The sequence below is a fragment of the Rhinatrema bivittatum genome, chromosome 3, assembly GCF_901001135.1.
Source record: "Rhinatrema bivittatum chromosome 3, aRhiBiv1.1, whole genome shotgun sequence".
In the NCBI taxonomy this organism is placed as follows: Eukaryota; Metazoa; Chordata; class Amphibia; order Gymnophiona; family Rhinatrematidae; genus Rhinatrema; species Rhinatrema bivittatum.
In genome coordinates, this window is record NC_042617.1 from 519,467,993 (window position 1) to 519,493,309 (window position 25,317).

The 25,317-nt window shown below is 42.9% G+C and overlaps 1 protein-coding gene across 2 annotated transcripts in view; it reads left to right on the forward strand.

The window, feature by feature from the left end:
- Positions 1 to 21,522, forward strand: part of PBK (PDZ binding kinase) — a 178,771-nt gene extending 157,249 nt beyond the window's left edge. For both annotated transcript variants that reach the window (XM_029596228.1, XM_029596226.1), the window contains one exon: positions 20,872 to 21,522. In XM_029596228.1, the coding sequence (XP_029452088.1) occupies positions 20,872 to 21,074 (203 nt within the window). In that variant the 3' untranslated portion in view covers positions 21,075 to 21,522. The remainder of the gene's footprint in view (positions 1 to 20,871) is intronic.
- The last annotated feature ends 3,795 nt before the right edge of the window (positions 21,523 to 25,317 follow it).

Consider the following 25,317-nt stretch of genomic DNA (forward strand, 5'->3'; position numbering starts at 1 on the left):
CATCCATGTGCCCTGGATGCAGGCCTAATTAACCTCATCCATAGAAATCAGGCAAAGGTTCTCTCATTTTTACAGTGAACTGTATAGCAGAGATTCTATTATTAGAAATTATTTATTTATTTATTTTTTAATTTACAGACATTCGATCTGAGATCACATCGGTTTACATTCAGGTACTGTAGGTATTTCTCTATCCCCAGAGGGCTTACAATCTAAGTTTTGTACCTGAGGCAATGGAGGATAAAGTGACTTGCCCAAGGTCACAAGGAGTGACAGCGGGACTCGAACCCTGGTCTCCTGGTTTGTAGCCCACTGTCTAACCACTAGGCTATTCCTCCTCCTTTCTAGTGTTCAGGCAGTTGAGATTGAAGATTTTCTACAGGGTATATATTTACCTAGTTTAATAGAACAACAATTTATGTTAAATAGTGAGATTCAATCAGTAGAAGTTTTGCAGGTAATCAGAGACTTAAAAGTCAATAAAGCCCCTGGTCTTGACGGCTTTTCTCCTAAATCTTATAAAAGTTTCGACCTTTATATAGTGGTACCCTTGACAAACATGTTTAATGCTCTTTGGAATGGAACTTCTCTTTTAGAAGGATCAAATCTAACAGGGATTACTGTTCTGGCAAAACCTGGGAGGGACTCTTTGCTTTGTGGTTCATACAGACTGATTTCCGTCTTGAATGTAGACCTTAAAATAATGACCAAAGTCCTCACAAACCGGTTGACCATGTTCATTAGTAGTCTGATTCACGCGGACCAAGTAGGATTTATTCCTCTGCGCATGGCTGCAGTCGATGTCCATAAGATCATTGTTATTTTGTGGTATTCCTCAAGGGCTAACATCACGGTAGTTTTGCTATCCATCAAAGCTGAGAAAGCATTTGATATGGTGCACTGGTATTTTCTGTTTAAGGTTTTGGATAAAATGCGCTTTAGCCATCATTTTATCAGTTGGTTTCAGAAACTATACGAACATCCACAAGCCTCTGTAAAAGTAAACGGGGATTACTCTGAATCCTCCTCTCTCAATAGGGGGACATGCCAGTGGTGCTCCTTATCTCCTTTATTATTTGCGTTCTCCTTAGAGCATTTTGTTGCAAGGATTAGAGGAAACAGATATCCAAGGGGTTAGGATTGGTGAGGGAATGTATCAGCTTTCCCTCTTCGCTGATGCTATGTTTACTCTATCTCAATCACAGGAGACCCCCAGAGAGGTTATGATCAAACTCCATAGATTCAGTAGAGTCTCTGGGTGTAAATCAATTTTGAGAAATCTGAAATTTTGAATATTTCGATCTCTATGAATGCCCTAACAGCCTTGCATTGGGCCTTTCCTTTTAAATGGGCTACCAGACACCTTAAATATTTATGGATTTATTTGGGCCAGAACAGATGATTTACTTCCATATAATTATAATCCCCTGGTGAACACCTTATATAAGGATTTGAAGTGCTGGGACAGACTGGGGCTCTTGTGGCTTGGGAGATTGGCAACCATAAAAATGAATATTCTACCCCATTTTCTCTATCTATTCCGAACCTTGCCAATTCCTTTCTCAAACAAACTTTTGAAACAATGGCAGAAATGTATGTATTCCTTTATCTGGAAATGGTACTATTTCAACCAAAACTTAGAGGTGGCCTATTTGGTATGGTATTGTGTGTCAGCCCAATTACAAGCAGTGGTTGACTGGCATAGGCAGAGAGATCAGAAGCAGTGGGCGACCATCAAACAGAGCTTAGTGGGTAAAATGCCCTTATCTGCAATGATTTGGCAACCTAAACTGATGTGGAGACCTATAAGGGTGATGTCTTTCAGTACTTTTAACACCCTGTGTGTCTGGTTGCAATGGAACGGGACACTTATAGGCCAAAGAAACTACTTTTACAGTAATGCTATATATAATCTTGATTATGCACCAGAATTGGTAGCCAAAGTATCCTCAACCTTGGGCAGGTTTGGGGGGGGGGGGGGTAATTGTATATTACCATGGGAAAACTTCAAAAGTAAGTGCACCTCTTCTGGAATTAATAGTCTCCCACATTAATCTAGATTCTCCAGCAATTATACTCGGCGACTTCAATTTACATGTTAACAATCCCTCTCTATCTACAAATGGGAAAACTTTCATTACCGCCTTATCTGCTTTAGGTTTCAACCAAATTATCAAGAAACCCACCCATAAAGCAGGTCACACATTGGACCTCATCTTCACTAATTCTGGTATCTCTAATTCAACTCAACCGATCTGCGAACCAGTACCCTGGTCGGACCACTCTCTAATCTCGACCACCATCACACTGGCACAAAAAAACAGCTCCCTCGCCCCTCAACAACAATTCTCCTATAGGAAAATATGTGCATCTGAGGACCTCCACAACCACCTAGTTTTAGAACTACCCCACTTGGACCTTTCCTCTCCAAATTCAGCACTTCATTCTTGGAATAATATCACAGAAACTGCAGCTAATAAACTATGTCCTCTAACAACTAAAAAACTAAAACACAACCTTCCAAAAAAACAACCTTGGTTTAATGAAGAACTACAAAATCTAAAACTTTCCCTCAGACGGAAAGAAAGCAAATGGCGCAAATCTCCTTCAGCGTCCACCCTCTCTGCCTACAAATTTGCTCTCCACCACTACAAAAATTCCTTGCTAAAAATCAAGAGACTTCTATGCTCATAAGATCCATCATATGATCTTTGATGCTAAAGCCCTTTTCGCCTACGTCTCCAATTTAACTCAAATCCAAATACCTGACATTCTATTTAACAAAGCCCAAGAAAAAGCAGAGGAACTTGCCCTCTTCTTCAACAACAAAATAGCCAACCTTCTTTCTAAGAATTTGCTCAATACCTCTTCCCCTCACAGTACCTTTATACACCATAACAAAAACATCTCACTCAACTCATTGGAACCCACTACAACTTCGGAAATCCATAGAATACTGAAAAATATGAAACCATCGACACACCCATTAGACCAAATCCCTTCCAAATTACTCCTCCTTATTCCGGACACCATATCCAAAGCTCTGGCAGACATAATCAACTGCTCTTTATCTAAAGGACTCTACCCTGACGACCTCAAAATGGCATCAATCAAACCGCTCTTGAAAAAACCAAAGTTAGACCCAGACGACCCCTCCAATTTTCGCCCTATCTCAAACCTCCCATTCATTGCTAAAGTCATGGAAAAACTGGTTAACTCTCAATTATCAGACTACCTGGAAGACCACAAAATTCTCTACCCTTCACAATATGGCTTCAGGAAATCATTAAGTACAGAATCTCTCCTAATTTCCTTAACAGACTACCTCATCCTAGGCCTAGACAAAGGCCAGTCCTATCTTTTGATTCTCTTGGACCTCTCAGCCACCTTTGATACTGTTAACCACTCCATGCTCCTAAACCAACTATTGAACATCGGCATAACAGGCTCTGCACTGTCCTGGTTCCACTCATTCTTAAAAAATAGAGGCTTCAAGGTAAAAATACACAGCAAAGAATCTAAATGCTACCCTTCATCTCAAGGAGTTCCCCAAGGTTCATCCCTCTCACGTACCCTCTTTAACATCTACCTCCTCCCTCTCTGCCAGCTTTTAACCAACTTGAACCTTAAACACTATCTGTATGCCGACGATATCCAAATTGTAATACCAATCAAAGAATCCATTAAAAAAAACCCTCGAGCTTTGGGATTATTGTCTACAAGAAATCAACTCCCTCCTTTCCAGTATGAATTTAATCCTAAATTCCTCAAAAACGGAACTCCTTCTCATATCCTCTGAGATCTGCCACACACCCACAATTCCTCAAACTAATTTACAAACAACAAAAGTAAGAGATTTGGGCGCAATCATCGATAATAGGCTTAATTTAAAAGCTTTCATAAACCAAACTACTAAAGACTGCTTTCATAAACTGCATGTTCTAAAAAGAATAAGACCACTGTTCCACAACCATGACTACAGGACTATCCTACAAGCAATAATCTTCTCCAAGTTAGACTATTGCAATTCTTTATTATTAGGTACCCCATCAGCACATTCCAAACCGCTACAAATGGTTCAAAATACTGCAGCCAGAATCCTAACTAATACAAAGAGAAGAGAGCACATTTCCCCAATCCTTAAAGAATTACACTGGCTGCCAATTCATTTCAGAATTCTTTATAAGTCAATCACCATAATCTACAAATCCATCCAACAAATCGCTCCTCTCAACCTACAAATCCCTTTCATAAAGCATACTTCCTCCAGACCCATAAGAGAGTACTACAAAGAGTCTCTGCAAGTACCGCCTTCCAAAACTTCCCTCCACATAACTTACAGAGATAGGGCTTTCTCCACAGCAGGACCCACGCTTTGGAACTCCATACCAACGGAACTTAGACAGGAACCCTGCTTACTGACATTCAGAAAAAGACTTAAAACATGGCTTTTCAAACAAGCCTTCCCAGACTCAGATTAAAAACAATTCAATCCGATATTCAACCTCCAATCAACATCTTTTATTATTATAACCATCCTGGTATCCTACCCCTAAGCATTATAATCATCCAGAATCTTCATTACTTATGATTTCTTCTTTATTGTTAAACTACATACTTGTTCTGAACAATTCATTGTAAATCTCAAACATCCATTTTTGGAAATTCCTCCATTCTACAGGTTTATACACTATGTTAAAGTTTCTATCTTGTCTTCTTCTTGCTCCTAGTTGTACGACTCCTTGTTTATTGTAACTGCATCTATATTATGTATAGTTCATATTATTTCGTTCTCTGTTCCGGTTATCACCCATTGTTTATTGTAAACCGGCTTGATGTGATATTATCACGAATGCCGGTATAGACAAAATTAAAATTAAAATATAAATAAATAAATGATAAAAAAAAATTTCATGTGGTATGCACAATTACATCACTTTTTACATATTCCGGTAGTCTGTCATGTTCTTTTTAAGGGAAGAACTCTCCTGGAGGGTTTACTGCCTAATGGTCGACAAACTAAAAGGAGTCATTTCCAAAATATATAATTTATTAAATGAAGAATTGGTGGGAAAACCATCTCATATAGTGGCCTGGGAGATATAGCACTTATTGCTGTGGATGATTGGGATTTGATTTTTCTTCATACAGCTAGGAGCTCCATTTCAGTGGGTATTTTGGAAAATTCTTTAACTGTTTAGATGGTATCTTACTCCAGAAAGACTACACCGCATGTATCCCAAGTTTAGCAATAGCTGTTGGAGGTCATGTGGAGTGGAGGGTTCTCTTTACCACATTTGGTGGAGTTGCCTGTCCATATTGACATTTTGGCTAGAAGTTTATACTTTTGTAGAAAAATTAACAGGGTTACAACTGATACCTTGTGTGAAATCTGTTTTATTAAACTTTCCCATTTTAGAAGGTAATAGTATAGAGCAGTTGCTAGTACATCAAATATTTCTTGCAGCAAGAGGCAAGATTGCTCTAAAATGTAGATCACCAGAAGCAGTCTATACTAGATGTGGTCCGGCATCTTTATAAAGTATACCTTTTAAGTAAAATTACAGCTGTACATAAAACACAGCTTCCAATTTCGAGAAGGTTTGGGCCCCGTATATATGCTGGAATACCTTTAATTATTAGGAACCATGTTAGGAGTGCTGACACGATTGGGTGATTGGACTTGTATTCTCTGTTTCTGTTTGTCCTCTTGATACTCTCAACCGGAATATGCTATCACAAGATCTGTTTTTTTTTAATATTCTTGGTCTATTGCTTTATCATATGTTGGGATGTATTCACCCTGTTTGTACCTTTCATGCATAAAAGGTGGGGGGCTGGATCGAGGGAGGGTGGGTGGGGGAATGGGGGTAACTCGTAATACTCTTTGAAGGAATATGATGTATATGTCGATATTCAGTTGTATTTGTAGAATCTTTCAATAAATTTTAAATTGAAAAAAAAGCAGACCATTCGGGTGGTGGCTTTCAGGAGGGAGAAGGATCGCAGAGTCTCTGGTAGCATCGGAAGTCCTGGGCTGATTGCATCAGTGCAGTGCAGCTGCTGCAGGACCATGCCACATGGTTGAGGCAATGGCACAGACATCACAGCGTGGGACAGCCTGTAAGGCCTGTGGATTGCGTCGAGAGCCCCTCAGTTTGGCAGAGTTCTGCACAGCTTGTATCGGGGGGGGGGGGGGGGAGGGATCCTCCAGTGAGGCAGAAGGCTCGAGCAGAGTCACCCAGTCAGTGGGCCCGGTGCCAGAGGCTCCTGGGGGGCTGCAAGCACTGGGGTTTCTAAGGAGGCACATGGCAGAAGGCAAACAACTGTGGGAAAACTTAGGGATTCCCCTCCTGTCTCCCATGAACTTGAATAATTCTGAGGAATTTGCTGGTGAAGAGGAGACTGAGGGGAGGCGTGCCATGTGATGAGCCCTCTGATGTGGAGGAATTTTTCACAGATTTCGTTTTGCTCCTGCAAAAGGCCTATTTGGCAAGGAAGGGGGCAGTTAGGAAGCAGCCCCTGGTGGGAAGGTTGTAATGTCCCCCCAAAGAAGCCTAGACTAGCTCCGAAAGAGGAGTCCGGGAGTCTGTTGTGTTGCCTGAGTCTGGGTGGGGGGGCCTCCAGATAAAGACACTGGTCACAGACCTTGGGATGACCCACTGGATGCAGGGGGTGTGCCCGCACATGGTCTAGGGGATGATCCCACGAATAGTGATCCAGATGCCGACCCATAGGCTGATAAGGACGCAACAGATCCAGATGAAGCTCCAATTTCAGAGGGGGATGACCCGAGGATTGTCCAGCTATTCTGGAAGGAAGGGTTGAGATGTCTCATTCTTCAGGTCCTTGAGGAGCTGGGGATTAAGGTTACCCAGGAAGACTCAGACACTGAGAGTGTGGACTCAGTCCTAAATGGGCTTTGGGGGCCACCAAAGGCTTTTCTGTTGCCCAAGAAGATAAGGAAGTTTAGTGAACCGGGAGTGGGATACCCCGAGGGCTGGCTTGAAAGTCAGCAGGGCAATGGAGAAATTGTACCCGCTCACTGTAGAGACCTTGGAGCTTTTGAGACTACCTAAGGTAGATGTGGTGGTGTCTGTGGTAATTAAGAAGACCACCATCCCCGTAGTTGGTTAAGCTGCGCTAAAGGATGTTAAGAACCAAAAACTGGAGATCCAGTTAAAAGGATGTTTGAGGTTTTAGCATTGTCTCCAGGCGGCCATTTGTGGGAGCCTGATGCAAAGAACCTGCTTGTGTTGGGTGCAGAAGACGCAGGAGGCGGAGCATGCTGCAGCGGACAATTCCAGGCAGGGAGACCGGGGTGGCCTGTGTGGCAGATGCTCTTTTTGACTTGGTGCACGCTTCGGTCAGGAGCATGGTTTCGGCAGTGGCGGCTCACAGGCTTCTGTAGTTGCACAATTGAGCAACGGATGTTTGGTCCAAGTCACAATTGTGTAATCTTCCCTTTAAGGGAAAGCTGATGTTTGGAGAGGATTTGGAACAGCTGATGAAGCAGTTAGGGGAGTCTAAGGGAAATAAGATTCCGGAGGACAGGAAAGCAGTCAAAAAGACTTTTTTCAACATGTTCTCACTTCAGAGATTTGAGGCACTGTCGGTCTAGCAAGGGGGTGCCAGCCTTAGAACAGAAGCAAACCTTTGCATAGCAGCAGTCCTTTTGGAATGCCCGCAGGACTCCCAGGGAGTGTTCTGGTCAGGGGGCTGGAGCCAGTAAGGCCCTACAATGAAGTCATGCCAGTCCACTCTTCTGTGGAAGCAGTGGAGGGGAGATTAACCCTTTTCTTAGAGGAGTGGACCAAGATCATGTCAGCGAGTGGGTTCTACAGCAGTAAGAGATGGTTATGCCTTAGAATTTTCTCATCCTCTGAGAGAGGCTTTTCTGATGTCCTGTGTATCCCGAAGCAAGCAAGAAGCAATCCAAAAGACATTGCTCCATCTGCAAGAGCTAGAGGTGATTGTGCCGGTACCTCCGGTAGAGAGAGGAAAGGGCAAGTACTCCATTTATTTTGTGATGTTCAAAAAGGAGGGGCACATTCAGGCCTATTCTGGATCTTCAGAAGATTAATATGGCACTGCGGGTACTGCACATCTGGATCGAAATGTTGCAAATTCCAGTTTTGGCCTATTCCTGTCGGGCTAGCGACTGTGCCGCGGATATTCATGAAAGTGATGGTAGTTGTGGCGAATCCCTGAAAGGGGTGAGGATTCTAGTTCATCCATAAGAACATAAGAAAATGCCATATTGGGTCAGACCAAGGGTCCATCAAGCCCAGCATCCTGTTTCCAACAGTGGCCAATCCAGGCCATAAGAACCTGGCAAGTATCCAAAAACTAAGTCTATTCCATGTTACCATTGCTAATGGCAGTGGCTATTCTCTAAGTGAACTTAATAGCAGGTAATGGACTTCTCCTCCAAGAACTTATCCAATCCTTTTTTAAACACAGTTATACTAACTGCACTAACCACATCCTCTGGCAACAAATTCCAGAGTTTAATTGTGCGTTGAGTAAAAAAGAACTTTCTCCGATTAGTTTTAAATGTGCCCCATGCTAACTTCATGGAGTGCCCCCTAGTCTTTCTACTATCCGAAAGTGTAAATAACCAATTCACATCTACCCGTTCTAGACCTCTCATGATTTTAAACATCTGTATCATATGCCCCCTCAGCTGTCTCTTCTCCAAGCTGAAAAGTCATATCCTCTTTAGTCTTTCCTCATAGGGGAGCTGTTCCATTCCCCGTATCATTTTGGTAGCCCTTCTCTCTACCTTCTCCATCGCAATTATATCTTTTTTGAGATGCGGCGACCAGAATTGTACACAGTATTCAAGGTGCGGTCTCACCATGGAGCGATACAGAGGCATTATGACATTTTCCGTTTTATTCACCATTCCCTTTCTAATAATTCCCAACATTCTGTTTGCTTTTTTGACTGCTGCAGCACACTGAACCGACGATTTCAATGTGTTATCCACTATGACACCTAGATCTTTCTTGGGTTGTAGCACCTAATATGGAACCCAACATTGTGTAATTATAGTATGGGTTCCCTATATGCATCACTTTGCACTTGTCCACATTAAATTTCATCTGCCATTTGGATGCCCAATTTTCCAGTCTCACAAGGTCTTCCTGCAATTTATCACAATCTGCTTGTGATTTAACTACTCTGAACAATTTTGTGTCATCTGCAAATTTGATTATCTCACTCGTCGTATTTCTTTCCAGATCATTTATAAATATATTGAAAAGTAAGGGTCCCAATACAGATCCCTGAGGCACTCCACTGTCCACTCCCTTCCACTGAGAAAATTGTCCATTTAATCGTACTCTGTTTCCTGTCTTTTAGCCAGTTTGCAATCCACGAAAGGACATCACCACCTATCCCATGACTTTTTACTTTTCCTAGAAGCCTCTCATGAGGAATTTTGTCAAATGCCTTCTGAAAATCCAAGTATACTACATCTACCGGTTCACCTTTATCCACATGTTTATTAACTCCTTCAAAAAAGTGAAGCAGATTTGTGAGGCAAGACTTGCCCTGGGTAAATCCATGCTGACTTTGTTCCATTAAACCATGTCTTTCTATATGTTCTGTGATTTTGATGTTTAGAACACTTTCCACTATTTTTCCTGGCACTGAAGTCAGGCTAACCGGTCTACAGTTTCCCGGATCGCCCCTGGAGCCCTTTTTAAATATTGGGGTTACATTTGCTATCCTCCTGGATGACTGGCTTATCTGAGCAGTGTCATGGATGGAATGTGCTCTGGCAGTGCACCAGGTCATGGAAATGTTGTGCACGCTCGGCTGCGTGATAAATTTGTCATCTGGCACCTACCCAGTCTGTAGAGTATTTGGGAGTGTTATTCCACACCCGAGTTGGCAAGGTGTTTCTGACCCCAGAGAGAGTGGCGAAGTTGCAGGTGCAGATACTTCATTTGTTATGCCTTTTGATTCCCAGAGCCTGGGATACTTAAGGTGCTGGGTTCAATGGTGTCTACTCTGGAAGTAGTTCCTTGGGCCTTTGCCCACGTATGTCTTCTCCAGAGAGCTTTACTTTCATGGTTGGAACTGATGTCTGATGATTTTCAGCTGCTGTTACTGGCTCAGGGTGACTCCAGGTCCATTCGGTCCTGGTGGCTTTCTTGCTGCAGTTTGGAGAAAGGGGTGAATCTAGAGACTCCAGACTTAGGTGGTGGTGACCATGGATGCCAGCCTCAGTGGTTGGGGGGGGGCGGTCTGCCCAAAGTCTGTGTTCACGAGTGGAAGCAGCCTGATCTATCAATCATCTAGAAACGAGAGCAATGTGCTGAGCATTGCTGTATTTTCTCCTTCAGATTCGAGGGCGACTGGTGAGTGTGTTCTTGGACAATGCCACAACAGTTGCCTATATCAATTGTCAAGGCGGGACAAAAAGCCATGGAGTAGTTCTCAAGGCCCAGGAACTCTTTGTTTGGGCAGAATCTGGAAGGGATAGCAGCTTTGCATATAGCCAGAGAGGGCAATATACAGGCAGATTATCTCAGCAGGCAAAACTTGGATCCAAGGAAATGGGAGTTATCGATGGCGGACTTTGACCTGATTTGCACCAAATGAGGCATCCCACAGATGGATCTAATGGCAACTCATAAAAATGCCATAGTGCCTCATTTTTCAGTTGTAGGTTGGCACCGAGGGCTTGGGCACTCTGGTTCTTCCTTGGCCAACAGGGATCCTGCTATGCATCTTTCCTCCATGGCCCCTGGTAGGGTTCATGTTGCAGCACGTAGAGAAACATCCAGACAGGGTAGTACTGGTAGCGCCAGAGTGGCCACATTACCTATGGTTTGTGAATTTGTTTCGGCTCACGATACAGGCCTATGCGATTGGCTCAATCTGCCAGATTTGATGCAACAAGAACTTGTCTCTGATTGGGAGGATCGTTTTTGTCTCACGGCTTGGCTTTTGAGAGGTGACGTTTGCTGTTGGGGGATACTCCGAGTTGGTTATTACCACTTTGTATCAGGCTAGAAGACCGTCCATGTCCATGGTTTATGTCCAGGTATGGAGAGCGTTTGAGTCCTGATGTATTGTTCAAGGGTTGGTTCCTTTATGAGTGGATATTCCACACATCTTGGCATTTTTGCAACAGGGCTTGGCTAAGGGACTGGCCTATAAATGCGCAGAGAATTAACTTGCAGGTTTGAGTTGTCTCAGGAATAAGCTGCACAGGACAGCCTTGGTGTCTCACCCAGACATGGTGCGATTTCTAAAGGGGGCCAAACATTTGAGACCTCCAGTGTGCAGGTTGTGTCCAGCGTGTAGCTTGAATTTGGGTATGCGAGTGCTCTGTGAAGGGCCCTTTGAGCCAATGTGGAGAGTGACCCTGTAGGATCTTACCTTGAAATTGGTCTTCCTGGTGGGGATTTGTTTGGCTTCAGGCTTTGACCTGAAGAGAGCCCTTCCTGTGGATAATGAAGGATGGGGTATCGTGTTCAGTGCCCTCATTTTTACTGAAGGTTGCTTCCTCTTTCCACCTTTAACTAGACTGTGGAGCTTCCAGTCTTTCCAAACTGGGCTTCAAAGATGTCAGTCTAGGGAGCTTCACTTGTTGGATGTGAGACGGATCTTATTACGTTATCTGAAGGTCACTAACAGCTTTCAGTTTTCAGATATCTGTTTGTCTTATTTGGTGGGGCAAAGAAAGGAAATAGCATCCAAGGCTATGATTGCTAGGTTGCTATTTTCTTGGCCTATCTTTGTAAGGGCTGGAAGGTTCCAGAGGGGTTGCAGGTGCATTCTACTAGGGCACAGGCAGCTATCTAGACAGAATGTCAGTCTCCTTAGGAGTTTTGTAGGGCAGAAATGTGGTCTTCCCTGCACATTTTCACTTGACATTACCAACTGGATGTCAGGGTGCCGGACAAGTCTATATTTGGTAAGTGTGTGCAGTGAACAGGTCTTTAGGGAGCTTGGGTACATCCCACTTGTCTGGACTGATTTGGGTATGAACAGGAAAGGAAAATTGGTAATTTTCATTCCTATAATACCACAGTTAAGTCCAGAGACCCATCCCCCTGTTGTCGAAAGACCTTTAGGGACTCACTCTGTAATTTTTCTGTGTGTATATTCAGAACTGGTAGTTACAATGGTTTTTTGGTTCCTTTGTTTGATGATGGGGGCTCCAGTTTAGGGAGACTCCAACCATGAGTTCTGTATTCGCTCTGGTTAGGGTAATTTGGTGTTTTTCATGCTACTTGGCTTGGTACAAGTCAATACTGAGGGAGTGCAGGTGACACACTCGGTTATATAGCAGTGCCTGAAACATTTTTATTCTCTGACTCCATCTGCTGGTAGGGATGCAAAACCCACTTGACTGATCTGAGGTATTACAGGAACAAAAATTAGCAGGTAAAACCAATTTTCCTTTCTCTGTGGACAAGCAGAACAGTAATCAGCCACACAAGAGGGTGACTCCATCCAATGGCAATGAAACAGAAAAGCTCTCTTAGCTCAGAAAAACTAAAAAAAAATAAAAAAAAGTTTTCAGAGTATGCATGGTGTTTCCATGGAGATGCCATATAAGTCGTCTTAGCCTTTTTTCTTCAGCTTGTGCAAAAGAACACATTTTTGTGCACTCTTCTTCAGCCACTCACTGAACTTTTTGCTTGCATTTCTTTCATGTTTCTTTTTCCCCTTGTCTGTGTAGTCTTCATTTTTCTTGTTGCAAGTGTCCAAAAAAAATTTTTTTTCTTAAGTTTTCCGAAATTGAGTTTGACTTAGCTTTAATTTTCTTCATGATGGTGGTCATCAAACCAGACTTCAAAAGTTGTCCCCACTGTTCCTACAAGATGTCTTTATTGTACTAGCACAACTGTTGTGTTGCTGCTTAGGCCTGTTGTGTGATGTTTGTCTGCGCTGCCTGTGCCTGAATGTTGCCCAGAGCCAGAAGATCCAGAAGCTACACACTAAAATAATTTTTAACTTCTTGTGATCCTGCTAGACCAGTCCAGATATATGCATTTGACAACTTGCCAGCAGATAAAGATGGAGAACTAAAACATTTTCAGTGACATCATTACTGCCATAAGGGGTGGAGCAGCACAGGCATTTGCCAATATTTTCTATCTTCAGTAGATGGTGGCTGGTGGAGCAGAATTCCTTGCTTCCAGATTTTGGGCTCCAGGCCATTCCTGATAAAGCTAGTGTCATGGTTTGTTTTTTTTCCCCCCCAGTTCAACAGATTGATTCTCCCTGGTAGAGCTGGTTCTTTGGCTCCTAGGGCACCATTTCTTTTGATTGTTATTCTAGTCCTGGCTCTCTGTGTGGTCTTTGGATGAGCAGGTCCTAGTAGGTGGCTCCCAAGTTCTCAATGAGATGGGGGGTGGGGGAAGCCTTTAAAGGGATCAGGAGAGTGTTCCTGGGATGGCGTCTCCTATCTGGGATTTGTTGCTGTGTGTGTCGTCCCCCCCCCCCCCCCCCCCCCCCGCCTTATGTGGTGTTCTTGTCAGTACTGGTAAAGTACTCACACACAGGCCCACCAGTTTAAATAGTCCTCTTGCTCACACACATGCTCATTGGCTCAATCATTCTCTCTCACTCACTGGTTCACATGCTCTTGCTCACATTCATGCTCTGGAACGCACAACAAGCTTGACTGAATTATGCAGTGCAGCAATGGAAAAACAAACATCATCACTCCTCGCAAATCATCAAGCAATAAAATCATTAATATTCATAACATTAAAACTATACTAATAAAAAGAATAAATATCAAAACAGCCCATAAAAATCAAATAATTTTAAAAAGTCACATAAATTTGTTCTAATATTTTTTCAAATATTTATTTATTTACTTAAAAGCTTTTCTATACCGTCACTAAGTTATATACCATCGCAACGGTTTACAAATAGGCACATAGACTAAGGTAAGTAAATGTAGGATATCATACATTCTAACAGGTGCCAATAAAGTTCGGTTACAATTTCATAAATAAAATCATTATTTGAGTAATATTGGTCAAGTCCAGGTATATTATTGAGTTACTATCTCTTTGAGATATTACTTCTTAAATGTAGGATTGAGTAAATTCATTCTCATCTGCATTACCCTGTACTTTCATTCTCTACCCTCCACACTCTTTAGTGAAATACCATTAAAATATATCAAAACAGACTCATGAAATAACACCCCAAAATTTAAAATAGGATTAAAAAATCTCCAGTTCTCCATACCATAAAATAAATAAAATGCCAGGGATCTTTTGATTTACAATCACCCAGAGATTGTTCTGGATTTGGGAGAAGGTGGGGGCACACAATCCTCTCTCTCCCCTTCACACACACAGGCATTCTCTCTTATACATGCACGCTCTCACTCTCATACATACATGCAGGCACTCTTTATACATGTGCAGATGCTCACTCTCTTAAACACTCATGCAGGTGCTTGTTCTTTTATACACACATGCAGGCACTCTCTCACTGATATGTAGGTTCTGTCTCTAATACACACATTCAGGCTCACACACGCAAGCTCTCCCAAACACTCATGCAGGCGTGCGCTCTCATACACACACAGGCTCTTTCTTTAATACACATACCCCTTAGACCTCCTTTCTGCTGGGCCTTGGCCACACCCATGTTGCTCTTTATTTACTGCCAGAGGGGAGGTGGAAGGAGGTCAATGCTTCTGGTGGTCCTCCAACCTGCAGATGCATCTTTCTTCCAGCCCTGCGGTGGGTAGGGCTCCGTCACAGCCCCAACAAAGACCATCACGAACCGTGGCGGGTTGTACTCTTATCGCAGCCCTACTGAGACCTTCTTCCGCAGCAGCCCCTCTCAGCAAGAGCTGTGATAAAGACCACGTGACCAGTGCGACCGGCCGACCGGGGGATGCCCGATCCTTCGATAGGCCAATCTGCCCCTGTTTCTATCTAGCGTGTGATGTTGACTGGGGTGGGGAGGGGATGAGGGTTCTGGGGAGCCAGCAGTTCAGAAACTTTGCTCTCCCATGAGCAGGAAATTCAGAGCAGTACAAGCCCTCTTCCCTATCTGCAGTGCATCAGCAGGAATAGCTGCCATTTTGGATTCTGCAGGCAGCCAAGCCTTTTTCTCCTCTTTTCCTGATCTTTCCCGACCTGAAACCCAAAGCTCTCTGGTGTTGGCCTTTGAAGGGGAGAAATTCCAGGAGCCACCACATGGGATCTCTCAAGCTCTCATCAGTATCATCAGTATTTCTTTGAAGGGGGGGGGGAGGGGACATTTTCAGAAATTGTCATAAATCACAGAATTGCAACCTGCTGCGATCATGTACACTGATTAGACACATTTTTAAAATTTGCACTGGCACAGTGCCAGTGGTTTAGTGTTATAGTCTGCTTTGTCATGGGAATATACTGGCTCTAATTGTCACTGCAGCACATACAAATTGATGATATCACAGAAAAGGTCATATGCTCTGCCTCTATCTGCTGGAAGGGGACCATAACCCAATTGTTCTGGATTGGTGTAGCAGGACTAAAGGAAAGGAAATTAAAAGGTAAGTTTAAATTTCTCCTTAAATCTCAAATTCAAAATGTTTTAAAATCAGCTTTTTATAAAAGGAAATTGACACGAGTTATGTTCTCAATTAAAATCGCTTGTTTGGTGGCACAAACTATCATTAGTTTATTGCAATGCTCTTTGTTGGCCTACCAAAAAAGTATCATAAGGTACTTCAGAATAACTCAAAATGCCACTGTTTGAACACAGGATGTGAAAGGAGGGGAATATGCTGATTTTCATGGAACTCCACTGGCTGCTGATACTTGTTAGAATTAAGATCTGGAATTTCACTCTAATTTTTAAAATGTTACAGGTTAATGGTCCTGAATAATTAAAGCTTTAACAATCTACCCTCCAAATTGGGCTTGTGGTTGAATGACCAATGGAAACTGGTTGTTCTGGCAGTGAAAGAATGCTGATTACAATTAAATCAGTTTAGGGTCTTTTGGTGTGGAGGACCACTCATGTGGAATAATTTTCCCACTGGCTGTTGGACTTGAATCTGATTTGTTGAACTTTAAGAAGAGGCATAAGAACATGCCATACTGGGTCAGACCAAGGGTCTATTAAGCCCATCATCCTGTTTCCAACAGTGGCCAATCCAGGCTATATAAGTACCTGGCAAACACACTAACTTCTACTTATTAGCCGCCTTACTGACTGACTATTTAAAAACAAACACACTAACTTATGTTATTTAATGAAGCATTTTCTTCAGTTTCTGATGGATTTAGGTATTCATTGGGAAATATTTTCAGCCTGCCATAAGAAATGACAGCAATGTCAGCGTGTCTGTATTTGCCTGTTTAATGTGTTAGTAAACCATAGTGTTATAAGAATCATGTTTATCATAAATTATTTATTTATTTTTATTTATTTTTAATTTTTATATACCGAGGTTCTTATAGAGACTACAAATCACTCCGGTTTACATATAACGATAAACTGCCCAACAGAGATACGGGGCTTTACATAGAACAGTGGCAAATTACAGGAGTCAAGTGGCATATTATTGACTAACCAATTTATTAAAGCATGAGCTTTCAAGGACAGAGTACACTTCATCAGATGTATGAAGTGATGTACAAGAGATGGGTAAAATATATACAGAAGAGATAAGGCATTAGATTAGGCAGGACATGGTGAGGAGAGAGTGTTAACTGTTTGCAGATCATTCTGACTTTTCACACTTACCTCTGTTGTCAGTAGGCTACACAATAATGCTATTAAGTTCATAGATAGTTGAAGTGAGTCATGAAGCCATTGTCTCTGTTCAAACCTAGGGTGATGGTGTTAAGTTTTTTTAAAGAGTTCTAATTCAGCAGTTTCACACTGGAGTGCTCCTTTGAAGTTTCTCTGTAGGAGTATGGCAACCTTAAAGTTAAATAGAGAAAGTCCTGAAGGTTGAATTTTTCTCCTTCTGGTTTCTGAATGTTGTCATCAAAATTTATCTAAGTAGCTTTGAATATTGACTTCACTATTTTTATATCTTGTATTTTATCTTTTGGGTAGGGAGTTATTTTAAAGTGGCTCTTACATCAACATCTTGATATTTTGCCCTATCTAGAAATTGTCCTTGTCCCACCAGTCAAATGTTTATAACCCTTGAGCCCAGCTAATAGGAGAATTGTTCTTTTTGGGGTTGCGTGTTAGCATACCAGCTGGTTATGAGCACAGTTATGAATGGTTCTTAGCGTACAGACAGGTGAATCCAAAACCATTGGGTTATGTACCTCTACCAGCAGATGGAAACAGAGCAAAGTTTTAGAAGGAGAAAAGACGAAGGAAATTTATTTCGCCCCACTCTCCTGTGATGTTACCATATGGTCCCTCCCTCAGTCAAGAATTCCTGAGATGATATCGTTGGATCCCTCTCTCAGATGAGTGCCTTGGTCCAGTAGCTGGTTTTCAGCCGGCATGGACTTAGATGTTTAAAAAAAAACAAAACCAGCTGAAAGGCAGCGGGTGCAGGAAGCAGAGCGTGACAGTGAAGGTATAGGCCCTCTCCCCCCCGCAGCCAGAGACTGATTCTGATCTCAGTCGTGATGGGCTGAACTCGGGTAAAGAATAAAAAAAAAAAAAAACCCCAAAAAAACCTTATAACAGTTTTTTGTAGGGGTTCCTCTCTCCTTGTCTGTACTCTGCACGCTGATCCAAAGTTCGTTCCAGCCTCTGTGGTAGTTTGGGGGATTTGGGCAGCCTGACAGGTTGAGCGGCCTTTTGGCTAGGCACTGCGCTCGGGCTATTTACTGGTTTGCCATGTGGTAGGCTGCGGAAGCATTTTGCGTTCTTTTCCTGCACATTTGGCTGCCCTCTTCAGTTCTGTCTGATTGTGCGAGTGCATCCTGCTGTGCGTCCAGTTGTGCGCCTAATTAAGCACCTATTTGGATGCTTGGTTGGGCGCCTGCTTGAATGTCCAATTAGAGGGGGGGGCCAACTGTGTGCGCATTCACATGCTTATCTGTGCCCGCAAGCAGTGTGGCCTCGTGGAAGCCCGGTTTGTGGGTGCCCTTTGAGGTACAGTGTCTAGCACCTAGATTTTGGATGCCTAGTTTTTTTGCAGCACGATTACAGTTGGATGCATGCTCCTCAGATGCTTATTTCAGCGTACGGATAGACTGATGGCACCTATAGCTAAGAAACCTAAATGCCTTACCCTCTGTGCTGCTTGTTATATTCAGGCATCTCAGCCTTGCTACGAGCATGAAAATTCTCCTCTTCCTTAGCTTATGTGCGGGTTTGGCGAGTGTTTTAGGCTTGGTGTGAAGATAACATAACATAAGATAAGGTTCCTCAATTCTTTAGTCACAGGAGAGATCCAAATTCTTTGGGCATCTATGCTCTCAAGCAGGAAAGCCAGAGGGCAAGATAAGATCGGAGGGTTCTTCCTCGATTGGTTAAGATACCACTCATTTTGGAATTTTTGTAGGATGGGTTGTGCAAAGGGTTTGTCCTTAATTCCTTAAAGGTACAGGTGGTGGCTCTTGCCTGTTTCCAAGGTCAGGTGAGTGATGGGCCCATGTCTGCTCATCCAGATGTGGCCCGTTTCTTGAAAGGAGTGAAGCATCTTCATCCTTCCTTGTGGGTATTGGTGCCCTTGTGGAGTCTTAATCTGGTTTTGGATTTTTTAGCGGGCCTTACTTTTGGACCATTGCGTAACCTTTCCTTGAAAACGGTGCTTCTTGTGGCAGTTTGTTCAACTCATTGGGTGTCAGGTCTTGTCTTGCCGGGAGCCATTTCTACGAGTGACTCCAGGGCAATACAATGTCCTTTTTGCCAAAAAGTGGTCTCGATTTTCACTTAAATCAGTTTATTTCCCTGCTGTCTCTGGACGGAGAAAGAGTTGTGGAGGAATTTCGCCTGTTGCGATGTCAAGAGGCATAACTTGAGGTATCTAGAAGTTTCTGAACCTCTGAGGAAGACGGATCAGCTGTTTATATTGTCTCCTGTCGACATTTGCCAAGCAGCAACATGGTCCTCTTTGCACACCTTTTCCAGGCATTATCACTTGGATGTGCAGGCCCGGGAGGACGTAGCGTTCGCATGAATGGTTTTGACTGGACTGCTGGCAGCCTCCCGCCCTGTTTGGGAGTAGCTTTTTGTACATCCCACTGGTTTTGGATTCACCTGTCTGTACGAAAAGAAAGGAGAAATTACTATTTATCTGATAATTTCCTTTTCCTTAGTACAGACAGGTGAATCCAACTTCCCACTCGCGGCTGCCAAACGGTTATGCTGTGGTCCTCCTGCATGGCTGTGTGCGTGTTCCAGGTAATACTGGTAAGTGTCAATCCGGTCCCTAGATTAGTGTTACACTCTTTGAGCATAGTATTTTCCTGTTGGCTGAGTGCTGGAATGGTTATCTGTTAGTAGTCAAGTTTTGTTAGTTTGTCCACAGTTCACTTTTGCAGAGAATACTGGTGCACTGATGTCACTGCAGGGGATGTATATACTGTGGTGTTAGCTTTGCTCCATCTCCATCTGCTGGTAGAGGTGCATAACCCACTGGTTTTGGATTCACCTGCCTGTACTAAGGAAAAGGATATTATCAGGTAAATAATAATTTCTCCTTCCACATTTTAATTCTGATATGTTCAGTTTGGAGAGAGTCTTAAATTTCTGCATAAGAAAATCTAGCACTAAATTCATATTGGGTTTCTAGTTTATTTGAACACATTTCAATGGTTTATATACACTTAGCATACATAGAAGCATGACAGCAGAAAAAGACCATTATGGCTTATCTTTTTTGCCCATCTACACCAACTTTTCAGCTTTAGAATTCCTACCACTCCATCAGAGATCTCCTGTGCTTGTCCTATACTTTCTTGAATTTAGATACTGGACTTGTCTTCACTACCTCCATGGGGAAGCTGCTGTATGCAAAATAAAGAAATATTTCCTAAGATTATGCCTGAGTCTCTACCCCTTTTCACCCTTATGCCATGACTCCTCATTACAGCTCCAGTTTTCTCATGGCACTGTCTTTTTGGCTATCTTTGTTTTCCAGACTCTAGCTGATTCAGTTAAACATTCAACAAAGAATATCTCATTGGAGGTGCCTGGCCCTTTCTCAGTAGGCTGACCCCAGAATTCTTCCACCTGTTCCCATCTGACCCCAGCACTCTAGGGGCCCCCAAGCTAACCTTAGAGGTGATGTGGGTGGGATGGAGTGCGCTATCACAGATGTTTGCCACTTCTACCCATCAGTCTGCTTCTCTTTAGTCCCACTTCCTTCTTTTCCAGACTATCTGTCATTCTGGCTCACTCCGGTTCTGTGACTCTTTGATTGCTAGCTGGCAGCCTCCGTGTCCGCTGGAGTCTCAAAGTGGAGCGTGCATGCGTAGCTGAAATCACATGTGCGTATTACTGTGAGCCATGCGTATAACTTGGTGGGAACTCTTCAGTGGGGTATGCCTGCACACCCCACCACTCATCGAAAGACATTATCAGCAGTCTTAAGAGTATTATATGAAAGATGATTCTTTTAAGATTACTAATCTGCATTTATATGAATCCAAGGAAAACAATTACCTATAGCGTAAGGGTAAGTGACTGTCTGTAACTTTTCTCCAAAATTAGAATTTTAAGGACTTCATGCCAACCACCCATCTCTCTTTTGGAGTTGCTCACTCAGATCAATTTGAGTGAACTATATTTACATAGATCAAAAAGGAATGGACCATTGGTTTTGAAACAGTTAAGTGATAGAATAAACTTGAAACGCAACAATGTGAATCCCTAAACATGCTGCCTTGTAAACAATTGTGGATAAGCACTTGAATATTTGTCATATCTGCTGCTGGTTTCATTGCCCACATTTTTCAGGTGATTCCTTCGATGAAGATGATTTTGATGATGATTCATATTATGAAGCCTTGGGTACCAGGCCACCCCTTAACATGGAGGAGCTGGATGAGTCATATCAGAATGTGATTGAACTTTTCTCACTCTGCACCAATGAAGATCCAAAGGAGAGGCCTTCTGCTGCCCAGATTGTTGATGTTATAGAGGCAAACACAGAAGAATAGTGTTTAACCTATCATTATTTCTTAGTCTATATAAAAATTGTTTTTCTCTAAATATTTTGCCTTCCCTCTACTGTTTGTAACTCCAGTAATGCTATGCTAATTCTTGTGTATGTAATTTAAACATGTTAATATAGATTGACGTTAACACTAGCCTACTTATTTCATGATTCCTCTTAGTTTAAAAAAAATAAAGTTTTGACTATTAAATACAACAGCTATTAAGACAAGATTAAGTATAGCTTTATACTGCACATGGTCCTTGGTTTGTATCTGTTGTACAGTTTTCTGTTTGCTCTTTAGAGTAATTCAGGTTTATAAAATATGGATACTGTTTTGTTCTTGAGACTATTAACGTTCAACTAAATGCATTCTGTAACAATGATGGTTTTCCTTTTACTGTGCCTTTGTTCCATACTCACTTTCCACTCTATTAAAATGAAAAATGCTAGATCTTGGGATTTTTTTTTATAGGAGCTGTGTTTGAAAGAGTATCATAAGTTCCATTATGTAGAGTGACTTCTGATGGGTTCAGGCTCGGTTGTAGTGGTTTGTTGTGACTAATACTATGTGCCCCCCCCCCCCCCCCCCAGGCTAGTGAAGGGTAGGAGCATTAATTCTGCCCAATTCATTAAAATAAAATGGTTCTTTCTACTTCTGTCTTCTTGCAATATTGCCTACTTCAGATGATGTATTTTCTAGCAGGTTCCTCATCTTATCTTTTGCTTAACATTTCTTATTTGACTCTGCCTGTGGTAGATCTCTTATGATTTGTAATAAAATATGTAAAGAAGAGAAAACAGACTGGCCAGATTTTAAGAGCTTTATATCTTTTTTTTTTTTTTTTTTACCTTTCTTAACATTTTTGCATTAATACAAATAAGTCTCCAAGGACAAGCAGGATGGTAGTTCTCACACATGGATGATGACATCTGATGGCGGTTGTCATGGAACTTTGAAAGAATCTAGAGCTTTCAGCATGCTCTACTGAGCATGTGCAACTTCAGTTATTTCCTTGACCTCTAGGCAGAGCCCCTCAGTTTCTTTTTCTGTGGAGCCATGTGGTCACTGTATTCAGCTTTGCTGTCTCCCTCACAGCTACTGCTGTAACTTTTTCTAGAGTTGTAGATAATTTTTATATAAAACCTTTTGTTTTCCCTTTTTCATAATCTTACCTTTCAATGTTAATTCCCCGCCCCCCTTTTTTTTTTTCTCCTTTTCAGGCTCAGTGCTGGCTGCGTTAGTCTTCTTTCTTTTATTAATAAGTAATGCTGTAGTTGCAGCTTTTTTTCTGTGTCCTCTCCTTAATCTGTCGTTGCTTTGGGACTAGTAGTACATGCGGGGACTATGTAGGTCTTAGAAGCTCACCTGAGGTCTTGCCCAGGCAGGAGTTCTGTGTGGTGATGTCTGATTGCTGGGCATCAATGGAGAACCAGGCAGCGAAGGAATTGAAGACTGGAATGTTCCTGTGGGGTGGAGAGCTCATCCTCCCCACACTCCTAGCAACTAATCTCCATGGGCTGCTGCCTGGACAATCTAGCCCCCTCCTTTTTGTCAGTGCTGGCAACACAGTCTACTAGAGCGGGTGAGCATCAGCTGGGCAATCGGCATTAAGCTGCTTCACCATCAGTGCTCTGTGCAAGATCGGTTACCTGTGTACATCTGTGCCAGAGCACCAGTGGTCTGATGTGTCTCCATCATGGATCTGTCTAGTACCTGGCCACCTTCGATGTCAGGCAAGGTTCATCAAGGGCTGTAGATTGATAGCCATGTGCACCATTGAGGCCGACTAGCACACTGACTGCTGGCATCAATGCCATGGATGCTTTGAGTGTTGCCATCAAGTGCCATCATTCACCATGGTCACCCTTGATGGCATAGTGTCGTCATGCCATGGACATCATTGAGTACCTTGATCAATGTGTGCCTTGATGTGGGGCACTGTGGAGGCTTTCAAGAGTGCTCTTGATCAGAAAGGTGCATCCTGGGTGCCCATGAGTCTGTACCATGGGCGCCAGCATGTGTTATCAGGCAGAGTGGCACCTTTGATGTCTGGCACCATGGGTGTCAAGAGCCTTTGCAGAATCCAGCTGGATGACTTATGCATAGTCAATGCCACTGACTGCCATGGGTGTGATGTATCATCTCAAAAAAGAATGATCAAAATTGAGATGAAGGCAGCAGTCCAGCAGCAAGAGGGGGGCTTCCCAGTCTTTTGCATAGAGTGTCACATGTATGATTTTTTACCCACCGGTGCGAAGTTGTACATGTGCATGCGATGCAAAGAGCTCCTGGCTCTCAGAGAACGAGTCCGATCTCTGGAGGCTAGAGTGGCAGACCTGGAGGAGCTGAGGCAGACAGCGAGGTATATAGATGAGACCTTCAGGGACATAGTCAAGTCCCAACTTCAGACTGGCCGCCCTGGTGGAAGAAGGTCTCATGATGGGAGAGCACCAACCAGGTGCAGCAGGAAAGGATCCTGTAGCAAGGACCTGCTCTCCAGGTGATGCATTGTCCTTTCGCACTGAGGATATCTCCCCAAGGCCTACTGCTCAGGAGGGAAGGGTTAGGTTGGCCGTCATAGTTGGTGATTCTATTATTAGGAATGTAGATAGCTGGGTGGCTGGTAGGCGTGAGGATCACCTGGTAACATGCCTACCTGGTGCGAAGGTGGCGGACCTCACACGTCACCTAGATAGGATTTTAGACAGTGCTGGGGAGGGGCCGGCTGTCGTGGTATATGTGGGCACCAACAACATCGGAAAATGGGGGAGGGAGGTTCTGGAAGCCAAATTTAGGCTCTTAGGTAGAAAGCTTAAATCCAGAACCTCCAGGGTAGCATTCTCTGAAATGCTCCCTGTTCCACACACAGGTCACCAGAGGCAGGCACAGCTCCGGAGTCTCAATGCGTGGATGAGACTATGGTGCAAGGAAGAGGGATTCAGTTTTGTTAGAAACTGGGGAACCTTTTGGGGAAGGGGGAGTCTCTTCCAAAGGGATGGACTCCAGCTTAACCAGGGTGGAACCAGACTGCTGTCGCATAGTCTGAGTAGACAAATGGGCAAGGGTGTAGCTTGCTTATTGCGGCGGTTACTACCCCTAACTAATTAAGCTAGATATTACACTTACATGCAGCTCCAACACTGCTCTTTGCATTAATGGTGGGGGTGGAAGGAAAATAGAACCAAAGGGTTACTAAGAGCCAAGAGTAACAGATATGTATGAGAGAAAAAAAAAAAAGAAAGAGTGCGAAGCTTGCTGGGCAGACTGGATGGGCCGTTTGGTCTTCTTCTACTGTCATTTATATGTTAACCTTTAAAAAGGAGATAGAGCAGCTTTTAAACTAGAACAAAGGAGAAAGCTGACAGTCGCTCAGCAGCACATGTTTCGGAGAGAGGTATCGTCAAAGGATACTAATGATGCATTAGAATTAGGGCATCCTGACAGTGAGGTTCCAATAATTAGAAAAATAGTCCAAGTGCCTGTAACTAAAAACTCACCTGAGCTAAAAAATTCTAATGTATCCCTATCAATTAAAAAGCAGAATGAAAATACAAACAAAAAACAAACTTTGAAATGTTTGTATGCTAATGCCAGAAGTCTAAGAAGTAAGATGGGAGAATTAGAATGTATAGCAGTGAATGATGACATAGACTTAATTGGCATCTCAGAGACATGGTGGAAAGAAGATAACCAATGGGACAGTGCTATACCGGGGTACAAATTATATCGCAATGACCGAGAAGAGCACCCAGGAGGAGGTGTGGCGCTTTATGTCCAGGATGGCATAGAGTCCAACAGGATAAACATCCTGCATGAGACTAAATACAAAATTGAATCTTTATGAGTAGAAATCCCTTGTGTGTCGGGGAAGACTATAGTGATAGGGGTATACTACCGTCCACCTGGTCAAGATGGTGAGACTGACAGTGAAATGCTAAGAGAAATTAGGGAAGCTAACCAAATTGGTAGTGCAGTAATAATGGAAGACTTCAATTACCCCAATATTGACTGGGTAAATGTATCATCGGGACACGCTAGAGAGATAACGTTCCTGGATGGAATAAATGATAGCTTTATGGAGCAATTGGTTCAGGAATCAACGAGAGAGGGAGCAATTTTAGATCTAATTCTCAGTGGACCACAGGACTTGCTGAGAGAGGTAACGGTGGTGGGGCTGCTTGGCAATAGTGATCATAATATGATCAAATTTGATTTAATGACTGGAAGAGGAGCAGTGTGCAAA